The 12,201-nt window shown below is 51.7% G+C and overlaps 1 protein-coding gene across 1 annotated transcript in view; it reads left to right on the forward strand.

The window, feature by feature from the left end:
- The window catches only part of vps13b (vacuolar protein sorting 13 homolog B), a 322,396-nt gene extending 310,490 nt beyond the window's left edge, over window positions 1–11,906 (forward strand). The window contains 10 exon segments of the mRNA XM_084471728.1: window positions 1–278; window positions 506–679; window positions 987–1,215; window positions 3,592–3,768; window positions 4,253–4,423; window positions 5,853–6,029; window positions 8,678–8,780; window positions 10,314–10,482; window positions 10,780–10,860; window positions 11,168–11,906. The exon segment at window positions 1–278 is cut by the window's left edge and continues 173 nt beyond it. Coding sequence (XP_084327854.1) covers window positions 1–278; window positions 506–679; window positions 987–1,215; window positions 3,592–3,768; window positions 4,253–4,423; window positions 5,853–6,029; window positions 8,678–8,780; window positions 10,314–10,482; window positions 10,780–10,860; window positions 11,168–11,416 — 1,808 coding nt within the window. The 3' untranslated portion in view covers window positions 11,417–11,906.
- Window positions 11,907–12,201: the final 295 nt, after the last annotated feature.

Below are 12,201 nucleotides of genomic sequence, written 5' to 3' on the forward strand. Positions count from 1 at the left end.
CCGGGTCGGACTCCCGGGCCCTGACCCCTGACGGCGTCCTGGTGGTGGGGCTCCACTGCGCTGGCCTGCAGGTGGACAACCAGCTGTACAACCGGGCCAGCTTCCACTTCCCCGTGCTGCTGTGCCAGGAGCAGAGGTCCGAGGCGGAGGCGGGGGGTCCCTGGAGCGCAGAGGCCAACCCCACCACCGCCTCCCCCGAGGCCCTGGAAGAGTTCAAGCGCTCCTGCTTCATGGAGCTGGGGATGCTGCTGGCGGCGGACTGCTGCACCCTGGAGCAGGTGGGGGTTCACCGCGTCGCACACTCACCTGCACGCCGACTATGTAAACTGTTAAAAAGTAAAAAAGGAAACATGCACGGATTTCACTTTTTGGCCTTAATCCGTCCTAGAACTGTTTAACGATTTCATCTCCTGTCCAGCGAGAGAGACGCACCCAGGCATTGTCTGGACATCAGCATCCAAAGGGCTGTGTATCACCACCCTGTCGGTCTTGTGTCTCTCCCCAGGTCTCCTTCCAGCTGCAGCCCGCCAGAGTGTACCTGGAGGACACCTTTGTGTACTACATCAAGACGCTGTTCCACAGCTACATCCCCGACAGCGCTGTGGCCTCCACCTCCGCAGGGGCCCAGAGGACCACCACCACCACCAGCACTGAGGCTGCACCGCTCGTCCCCGAACAGGTCCTCCTTGGCCTTGTTCTGCCTGTTCCAGACTTACGTCCTTCCCTTATCCCCTACCGTGCATCCATTTCCTTTTGTTTCCTCTTCTCCATCTTGCTCCATCTTTTCCCTCTTCCAAATAGTCGATCTCTTGATCTCTTAATCCTTTTCTTCCTTATCTTCCATATTTTTCATCATCTTCTTCTTCTCGTTACTCTTCTCTTGTCTTACATCGTTCTCCTTCTAATCCATCCTCATCTCCCCCTGCCCTCCTCCTCCTCCTCCTCCTCCTCCTGCATCCTGACCCCTCTCTCCCTGCACCCCCCAGGTGGTCCACTCGCTGCAGGCCCTGGTGCGGCCCGTGTGCCTGCGCCGGCTGGTCATCCGGCCCATCAACCTGCTGGTCAGCGTGCACGCCTCCCTCAAGCTGTACATCGCGTCGGACCACACGCCGCTCTCCTTCTCGGTGTTTGAGCGTGGGCCCGTGTGCACCACGGCCCGCCAGCTGGTGCACGCCCTGGCCATGCACTACGCCGCCGGCGCTCTCTTCCGTGCCGGTGAGTCATGGGGCCCTGTTTGTGTTTGCAGAGGGGAAGGAGAAATATGTGCAGTTTTTTTCTGTTTTTTCTTTCTTTGGTTAATTTCTGTTTTGTTGCACATAATATTTAAAGAAAGATCCGTTAAATGGTGTATGTACTGCATTTATATGGAGCACCTTTCAGGCCTGTGGCCACCCAATGCGTTAGCAATTGCTTTGCAATCATTGCCACACAATGTTCATGCACGCATTCAGACCAACCAAGCAAGGAGACAGCCACCTCGTCGGGAGCAGTTAGGGTTAAGTGTCCTGCTCTGGGACACCTCGACAATTGCAGGTTGGAGCCGGGTATCGAACCAGCAATTTTCCACTGAACCACTCAATACCTCCAGAACCACTGCTGCCAACATTACATCACAAGAGGGGGAAGGAATACAAAGATGTGCAGGAAGGAACCAAACATCTACATGAAGAACTAATAATAAAAAATGACCATAAAATGGACCAAATGCCTTATAATAGGCTTCTCTCCATCGCTTCCCACTCCTTTTCCACTCTTCCAGTTAGACGCGTACCGTCTGCGTTTCACACCACAGCGATAATGACGTGTGCACCGACTTGACTTTGCACAGCGTCCACAGATTAATAACCTTTTTTCTTTCACACTACAGTGCTTAATCACAGCACGCCTCGGAGGAGATGGTGTGTTATTGCAGAGAAATCGCTGTAATAAATGGTACAATAACAGGAGGCTCGCTCCAGTAGGAGAGCTAACTGTGCGAGGCCGCGGCTCATCTCAGGCTAGCCTGGCGTCAAGCACTGCATCGCTGCACGGCGAGGGGCCCGAGGTAGGGGCCGCCTCGCTGCACGGCGAGGGGACCGAGGTAGGGGCCGCCTCGCTGCACGGCGAGGGGCCCGAGGTAGGGGCCACCTCTCTGCACGGCGAGGGGACCGAGGTAGGGCCGCATCGCTCCCTGGTACAACGTTCACAGTCCGGTTTAAAAGTAAAACAACTACCTCCGCCCGGGGTTTTCCGTGTTTCACTGACGTAGATTCAAAATGTCTCGGGATCGATCGATGCTTCAGGCTCTTGGAACCGTCCCATCATCAGGGTGACAGGAAGTAGGCCCCATGAAGATATACCATACCTCTTGCTGGTTCTCTCTCTCTCTCTCTGTTTACGGATGGTTTGGTTTTGAACCCCAGACCCCTTTCCACCTCCACCCAAACCGCTGGCCTGCCTTACTGCTGCCACCGTCTACGGTTTGTGCCTGCCATCACGCTCGAGTTTCACTACGTCAAGGTTCCTCTACCTGAGTCCTCATGCCAGCATTACACAGTGCATTCTGGGACGTGGCATCATGAGCTCTCAGTCCGCTCACACGCACACTCACATACACACGCACATACACACGCACACACACATACACATACATACACACACACACACACACGTGCAGACCCAGTACATGTCCTGATATCTGGCTTGTAAACATCAGCTCCTGTCAGTGTTTCTAGTCGACTAAAAGCTTGACTGGCAGACCATGTGAAGCCGCTACGAGGCCGCGCTGGAACTGATTTCAAACCATTAGTGGCCAAAGGCCGCATGGAAAAAACACATGGACAGCGAAGAGCGAAGGCAGCTTGGTGTCTAGAGAAATGCTCTTTTCATGTTTTTTTTATGCAATTGTCAGCGCATAAATATCAATGAGCCGTGGCCTCTGAAGGAGAGCCTGTGAAGGAATGAGAGAGGTGAGATAGTGGACGCTCGTAAATCTACCGCTGGCATATGTGTGATTTTGTGCGGAAATGTGCGTGCGTGTGTGTGTTCATGTGTTCCCATTAATGTTGCCGTAATAGCAGCATTATTATTATTAATTATTGTCCCCCATTGCAACAGCCCTCTCAGCGGTGAAACTGTTGGACGTGTAGAAAGATCCACAGAGCGGGAGAGGGTTTTGGCACGTCGAGACGTTGCAGGTGGTTGGTCTCCATGAGGCGTCTGTATGGGTTCTGCCTGCTGAGAAAGTTATGAGAGTGTGCGTGTGTGTTGTAAGATGTGTGTGTTTTCCCTCCAATTTTGGGTTTGAGAGTTTATGAGACGTGGCAGCGTAGTGTCACTTCACAGGTTGGCTTATGGAGGTTCTGGCTTGGCGACGGTAAAGATTCAGAATAGCTCATTAAAACACCATCCTAGGTGTTTGCCAATACAATAATGCTTGTTTGCAATTTTTGTGTGTGTGTATGTTGTGTGTGTGTGTGTGTGTGTGTGTCTGTCCGTGTGTGTGTGTGTGTCTGTCCGTGTGTGTGTGTGTGTGTGTGTGTGTGTGTGTGTGTGTGTGTGTGTGTGTGTGTCTGTCCGTGTGTGTGTGTGTGTGTGTGTGTGTGTGTGCAGGCTGGGTGGTGGGTTCTCTAGAGATCCTGGGCAGTCCTGCCAGTCTGGTGCGCAGCATCGGGAACGGCGTGTCGGACTTCTTCCGGCTGCCCTACGAGGGCCTGACCCGGGGCCCCGGGGCCTTCGTCAGCGGGGTCCACAGAGGGACCACTTCCTTCGTCAAACACATCTCCAAAGGTGAGGCCCCCAGGTGTCCCCAGGTGTGTTCACCACCAGGGTTCAGGGGCCACACTTCGTCTGGTCCTCGTTAACATTGTCATCCCTGAATGTTTTCCTCAGCTTGTGTCTGTTGTGACGACACTGACCACAAGGCCAATATTTGTATCCCTATCTATGCCTTCCTGTTCTTCATGAGTTTTTATTCGCCGAATGAATGAATGTGAATTGTTTTCTGTTCCCGTTTTTTCCGGGTCTACAACATGATGAACTTTATTAAACCCTAAAAAAGGAAACTAGAAGCCACCACAGACAAAGCCAACAAGGTGGGAGAGGAAAACGTCGGAGAGATCGGAGAACAGCTCCCACCAAACCCTATGAAAACCTCCTCACAGAGTCACGAATCAGTCAATGAAAGCACCCATTGTGATCAAGTGGTACATCTGTCTGTCTGTCCCTTACTCTGTGTGTCTGTCTGTCTGTCTGTCCCGCCGTCCGTCCGCAGGCACCCTGACCTCCATCACCAACCTGGCCACCAGTCTCTCCCGCAACATGGACCGCCTGTCCCTGGACGAGGAGCACTTCACCAGGCAGGAGGAGTGGAGGAGGCAGCTCCCCGAGAGCCTGGGGGACGGCCTCCGGCAGGGCCTCTCGCGGCTCGGCATCAGCCTGTTAGGTAGGCACATATACACACACACACACACACACACACACACGTGCGCACACGCACACACACTTCTCCCGGCGGCATGATGTGGGTGAGTGTGGAAGGGTAGGCGATGGGGTCGGACAGACGGCGACATCACACGCCCAGGCAGCCGAGGTCGTCTCTGTGCCTGCTCGTTCGCTCGGTTTAAAGACAAGAAAGCCCCTCATAAAGGATCCAACCTCCTCCTAACAGTTTTATAAATACACACAACTAGATAGAGTGAGACGCATCTAGAGCCACACAAATAGACCACTGCTAGCAATATTGTTGAAACCCTGCAGACTGGTACGGACTCAGAGTTTAAAGGTTTAACTCAACACAGAGAAACACGTTTTTTTTTTTACATCAACTTGTGGGCACGTTGGCTCTACTCACCGTCTCTCTAGAACGTCTGCACAGAAGCATGTGGTTCTCATACACACATATTGTATCCAGTCTCTCTCACACACCGACATGACACACACACACACCGACACACACACACACACACACATTGTGCCTTTATCTGCCATCGCTGGGCACACACAGAAGTCCTAGACGCGGGAACGGCTGTGAGACAGGGGAGTGGAGACAGCCCAGCGGGGGCTCAATAAACACCGAGAGGAGAGCAGGACTCGGGTCTGTGTGTAAATCCCAGCCGGGACGCCAGGCAGAACACAGCCGCCTGGAACAGCAAACAGCTGCCGGCCTCCATCTGGGGCTGGGGAACGCTGGAATGACACGGAGACAAGGAGAAGCTGCTGCTGCAACTGGTTGAACTTAAGTGTTCTTGAAGAGACGACGCTCAAAATGGACAACACGTCGATTCAAGTGCACCCAGCTTGAAATTGGCGGACGTTCATGTTTTCGAAATCGTTTTTATTGTTTTATTTACTTACAAAACATAAAAATAAAGTTTTTATTTTTATGTTTTGTAAGTGAATGGTCTCAGGCAGCGGTTCCCCACCTTATTTGCATCGTGGCCCCATTTCTAGCGATGTTGTTTGCGTCCCTACTTCAACTCTTGTGCATCTGCTTTACCACAAATGCCAGTAATATCAATGTCCCGGTGAACTTAATTGCATCGCTCTACCACACACTTTGCTCATGCCTATGAGACCTTTACAAAATACAATTGCTACAACGGATTATCAAATATTACTTATGTCAGCAATCTCCTGTGACCCCCCTATGCACATCAGGGGCTCAGGGGACCAAGTGGGCTCCCGAACCCCAGGTTTGGAACCACTGGTCTAAGGTTATCCTCAGTTGCAGCAAACGTTGTTGACGTGCGGTGGCATGTATGCAACCGTTTCTGCTCCAGCAACGTCTGGAAGTGTATCTGGTTTTCCGTGAGATGAATTGAACTGAGTTCACGAATTGAGTTCACAAGTGTGGTTCTGCCCTCTTCCTCTAGGGGCGATAGCGGGCATCGTGGACCAGCCCATGCAGAACTTCCAGAGGTCCTGGGACCTGCCCAGCTCGGCCGGCAGCACGGCCAGAGGGGTGATCTCCGGTGTGGGGAAGGGCATCGTGGGAGTCTTCACCAAGCCCATCGGAGGAGCTGCTGAGCTCGTCTCCCAGACCGGATACGGTGAGTCTAGGAGGATGATGATGATGATATTTGGCGTCATGAAATTAGGCCCTTTTTTAGGATGTCTGGGAAATACGAATGCCAAGATGGTCTGTGAAAGACAAGACATAGGAAAAGGTCCCGCTTATGTTGAGGGCTTCCAGAAACAGGTCCGGAGACCCTGCTGGGTCCCAGCGGGTCGTTCAGAGAAACCTTAGAACCCTGGAAATCCAGCGGACCGATTACTCCGGGCCCCACCGCAGAGTCGCTCCTCTAACGAGGGACTCGTAATTGGAAAACATTATAGGGTTAGCTGGTAGTTTTACAAAGGCTTACTTAAAATTCCTTTCCAGAAGTAAAGAAAATTGCATGGCTTATTTCCCCCTCTTTTATTTAGTTTGTTTAACAGTACTCAAGGAAACATAATTCCAATTTTCATAGATTCCGTTTTTCTTCAGTTTTTTTTTCCATCGTTCTCACAATATCCCACTAACAGTGTGATCCGGCTCCAGAACCATCCAAGGGTCCCATGGTTATCTGCAGACAGCCCGGACTGCAGAGAGAAACCTAATGTCTATCACTTGATCCTTGATGATGTCAGGAGGCTACAGGGGGGTTAGGCTCGGCCCGCTTCATGTATGGGACACAGCGCTGCGCGTCAAAGAGGCCTCCCTCCACCTGCAGTCTGTCCAAGAGCGGGACTCAGGCCACCTGTAGTCTGTCCAGGAGGGGGACTCAGGCCACCTGCAGTCTGTCCAGTACGGGGACTCAGGCCACCTGCAGTCTGTCCAGGACGGGGACTCAGGCCACCTGCAGTCTGTCCAGGAGGGGGACTCAGGCCACCTGCACTCTGTCCAGGCCACCGACTCTCATAAACAGCTGTGTGACTTAGAGTAGGAGTGCCCGGGCGTTGTGAATCCATCACTGCATGGGGCGATCTCTCTCCCCTTATAACCGTCCCCCAGTGGACCCCCCAATGAAGGAGCATCTGTTAAGCCAGGCCCCCTCAGTACTGCTGGGGCCCCGGGGCCCGGAGCTGTTCAACAAAACTCTGTCATGTGCAGACTCACATACGCACACAAACACACACACACACACACACACAAAAATGTACTCCAGGTACTCCCATAGATGCCATACATGGGCCCTTGGAAAAGGCCCCACACTTACAATGGGTCCTGTAGAGGTAGTTTGTGTTTTATTGCGCCTCGCTGGTTATTGAAAGATGGGATGAGGAGGGAAGGGGGAACATAGTGGGAATTGGGTGGTGGTAGTGGTGGTGGTGGTGTTAGTGGAGGAGGTGGTGTTGGTAGTGGTTTGTTGGCACCAGCAGGACATTGCTGCACTACATAAAGCACCAATGAGGTGAACAGCTGCGTGTTAAGAGTCATGGCTCCCCTGGGAGGTCGCTGGCTCTAACCTCACCTGGCCCTCTGAGCACCACAAAGCATGCACGCACACACACAAACACACCCACACACACACACACATACACGCACACACGCACACACACACGCACACACGCACATACACAGAGACATACACACACAAAGACACATTGATATCATTACCACACATACCTTATGTGTGTTTGCGGGTGCCCACAAAACACAAAGAGTGTTTCCAAAGTAAAAGTGCAGCTTTCTGCCTCCAGCGTTAAGCGGAGGTCAGCGCCTTCTTATGGTTGGACGGCGGAGCCCCCCACACACCAAGGCGGGGGGCGCCAACGGAAGCTCAACTTTCTTACTTCCTTGTCTTCACACCGGAGGCAGCAGTGACCCCCTGCGTCCATTTTGAATTGATCATCGAAATATAATCTGGCAGGCAGAATAAAGACCCCACGCCGGGGAAGACACGCTCCGCAACGCACCTCCACCTGCCCTGTGGAGGTGCTCATTGACATGGGAGCGGAGTAAGAGGGATGTGCTTTATGCTAGCGCTCTGGCCTTGAGTGTTGGTGTGTGGAGTCCTTTCACCTAACTGATTCATACACACACACACACACACACACACACACAAAGAAACAGACACACACGCAGAACCCCAAAGGACACGTGCAGAACAAACTGAACCAACACCCCTCCCAGCCTTGTTCTGGAGTACTGGAGTGATGACATCATGAGTTAGAACTAACTATGTGTTTCGTTTTTTAATGGGACCCCCTTTTCTATCCGTTTGATGACATCATCAATTGACTACTGTTGTTGTGCTGACGGGCACTCAGGGATTGGTTTCAGGAAGCTGATTGTGTGTGTGTGTGTGTGTGTGTGTGTGTGTGTGTGTGTGTGTGTGTGTGTGTGTGTGTGTGTGTGTGTGTGTGTGTGTGTGTGTGTGTGTGTGTGTGTGTGTGTGTGTGTGAGAGTTTCTGTAATGGGGGAGTTTAGATGATGAACTAGCTGTACTGCCCCCCCACTCCTCTTCCTGACACACTGCAGTATAAATGGTGGGATAGACTATGTTTTCCTAGCAGGATGAATTCCGATGCCTAAATAACTGCAGGAAGCAACTACCTAGAAGCACTTCCCAAGGTCTCTGCTGCCATAGTTTGAAACCAAAAAGTGTGTGGACCTCCAGCCCGTTGTCGTTGTCACTGCATTTTGTGTGTGAGTGTGCGACTGGGCCTCGGGGCAGATGTTAACGACATCTGGGTGTCCTCTGTCTCCCTCCAGGCATCCTGCATGGCGCAGGGCTGTGGCAGCTCCCTAAGCAGCTGTACCTGCCTGCCGATGACAACTCAACCCTGGCCCCCAACAGCCACCTCAAATACGTGTGGTAAGACCTGCGGGCCGCTACCCCCCCCCCCCCCCCCCCCCCCAACTCCAACTCACCCGCCTCCAATTCACCCCCAAACACTCACATCCTTCCCAGGATGCATCGCCCCCCCCCCTTCTACTCCTCTCTCCTTTGAAAAACAATGGAAAAGAAAATAGGGAGTGAAAATACTTTTTGCCTCGGATGACAAACGCGCGGATCAGGAAATAGCCGCGGCCTTGGTTCTACACATGGAAGCCAGCCCGCTCTCCCCCTGTTGTCCACACGGAGCCAGAGAAAGGTTTACACAAGCCCCCCCAACCCCCCTTGCCAAAGGCCCCTCTGCCTTCTAGCAAGCCTCTGTTTAAACACGAGTGTGTCCAGAGATGTCCGCCCGTGCCATCGTCCCGTCCCTCGCTTCCTCCTACCAGGCATCGGGGAGGGAGGGCAACACCGACCGGTGTTCGAGGGTTAGCTTCGTGGGGGGTGGGCTCACGTGAAGAAGTGCAGGCTCATCGTCTCCTGGGACCCGCCGTCGGCCCCTGAAGCTTTTCAAATGGACCGTCGCCCCGGTTCCACCGTGTTGTTCCTCCTTTAACCCAATGAAGCCAAGAATGCTTTTTCCACTAGTTTCAAATCATTTCAAATCGTTTCACAACGTTGCGATTCATTTTTCATTTTTCACTTTAAAGCCTCATGCGACTCGTTACGTGAAACTGTTAATTATTGATGCAAGAGCTCTTCAGGACACCTGATATGTTACACTGCGGTCCAAGGGGTCAACAGTGTGTTGGAAGAGAACATTAATCATACGCGGATATATAAATATATTATTTTTTTACCCTCAGAAGCCTAGATAATTGTCCCTCTGGGTTTGATTCGTGCTGTCTTGCGTCCACACTGGTTTTCGTCAGCCGTGCATCCCTCTCTCTCCCCTAACTACTGCTGGTCTTCCAGACCCTGATGGGGGTCACCCTGTATCAACACTGTGATGCTCAGCAGAACACAACACAGCTACGACTCTCTAACAGGCCCGCCCTCCATCTGCTCCTCCACACACACACACACACACACACACACACACACACCCTCAAACACTTCTGCCTTGTGTGTAAACATGACTGAACACTTCTTGCTCCTCAGTTACCGTGTCCCATGTTGAACTGAGGAGAATTGCCCACACACACACACACATGCTCCCAGACAGACCCCGCGTGAAAAGTTAAATTACAGGAACAGGGACGTGGATATGACCCTGACACCTTTGCAGGTGTCTAGCTACAATGTGTGTGTGTGTGTGTGGTCTTTTTTACTTTTCAAAATGTTTTATTCACAAAGTCACTCATGACGTTCACAGATTTGCCTCACACCAATAGTAATACATATATAATACATTTTATTTGTAGACCACTTTTGTATAATGTTTCTGATTTTTCTAATCACAAAGTCAGAAAAATGGCGGTAACAGATTTGCCCAACAATAACAATAATACATCTTATTTGTGGAGCACTTTTCTAAACACACACGTGACCCCCCCCCCTCCCCGGCGGCAGGAAGCTGCTGCAGTCCCTGGGCCGTCCCGAGGTCCACATGGCCCTGGAGGTGACCATCGTCAGCGGGTCGGGCCAGCAGCACGCCGGCTGCCTTCTGCTGACCTCCGACGTGCTGTTCGTGGTCAGCCTCAGCGAGGACACCCAGCAGCAGGCCTTCCCCATCACCGAGGTACAGTCGCTGGGCCTCACTGGTGTGGCGGCTCCTCCAGTGGCGGGGGGGCTAGAAGGGCCGCTGTATCACATGCTCTCGTATGGTGCTGCTGGCTTGCTTTCCTTGGCCTGTGTGGAGGCAAAACAGTATGTGTCAGTATATTGAGATTGTTATCTTTATCTATACTTTTGCTTCTGTAAAAGTTAACACTTTGTCAAAAACACCACAAAGACAAAATACTGAAATCAATTCTACTTTTCTAAGACTGGTTGAACTCCCTGAGTTAATAAACTCTATATGTTCATGTAACTGCAGGTGGAGTGCAGACAGGAGCTGGGAGAGCCCGGCCAGCTGATCCTCAGCTTACAGCAGCAGACCGTGAGCAGTGACACTGAGGTGAGTCCTGCTTTAAACACTAATTTATTCCTGTGGGCAAAGTATGTAGCGGATCGATGTCACAGCTGGACTCGTTGCTGTGATGGGACTCAAGTGGTGCAGAATCGCCAGGTTGAGACCGTTTAAACATTCTTTATTTAGCATGTCAAGTGCTACATACGGTCCTCTCACAGAAATGAAGGAGGGGTTACCAACCTCTACGTAGCTCATTGAGTGAGGAGGAGGCCACTCCTTCCTCAAGCAGGGAACAAGGAGCCTTCTCCTCACTAAAGTGACGTCTCTTACCCCGGCACCTCCCCCCACCCAGGGCGACGGCGTGCGCGAGCGTCTCTCGGAGCAGCAGTACCAGCGGCTGGTCGACTACGTCACGCGCGCCTCCAGCTACCTGTCTCCGTCGGGGGTCTCGCTCCACCTGCAGCCCCCCGTGACGCTGGCGCAGCCGCCGCCCTCGCCCACCAAGTCCTACCGCTACCTGGTGGAGCCCGCCTCCGCCGCCGTGTTCACCAGCAAGTTCACCGCGGTCAAGAACAGGGCCCTGCGCGTGGGCTTCCACTGACCCGCTCCGTTCTGTGAAGGGAGAGAAGGGAGGGAAAAAAGTTCCGCCGTTATTTGTGTAAAAGGGAAAAAATATATTTTATGATGTAACTTCCCGGTTTATGCACTAGTCTGTCAGAAAAGAGCCGTTGTTTTAAAGTCTGTTTTACGATTAGACGCATATTTTCACATGTTTGCCTTTTCACAATGAGATATTTTCTACTGATTGTGCCCTGTGTGTGTTTACGTTCTCCTTGCACCGGCCGCCTGTCTCGTGCCTATCCAAGTGCAATATTCTACAGAAGTGCAGAGCTGATCGAGGATGATACGTTGCCATCCTTTTACCAAAATGTCTAAAACATCACGTTAACGCCAACCCCCTTAATGATGCAAAAAAAGGAAATATATATACCTGTTGTGAGTACTATGGCCACATGCTACATGCAAGCTATTGCATACTTTTTATAAACACTATTGCCGATTATGTATGTAGATCGATAATAATATATTGTATTAACACTGTAATAAAATCTGTATCAAATGCACATGATATGGTCTCAATTGTTTACGCTAGTGTTAAGTAGTAGGCCGTAAAGTGAGTATAATAATAATAAGTATTGTCATACTGGATAAATTACAAAATATGTGCTCATATGCTCCCATGTGTCATGATCCTACTGTTGGGTAATATTAAGCTGGTGGGTAACTGGTTGTCATGGTAACTGTGGGAGTGGCTCCCATAATTGGCCTTGATACTGGTCACCTGACGGATCCAAGATGGCGGAGTTGCCTGCCAGCTGTGGTTTT

This window comes from Micromesistius poutassou (genome assembly GCF_964030765.1).
Source record: "Micromesistius poutassou genome assembly, chromosome: 8".
Lineage (NCBI taxonomy): Eukaryota > Metazoa > Chordata > Actinopteri > Gadiformes > Gadidae > Micromesistius > Micromesistius poutassou.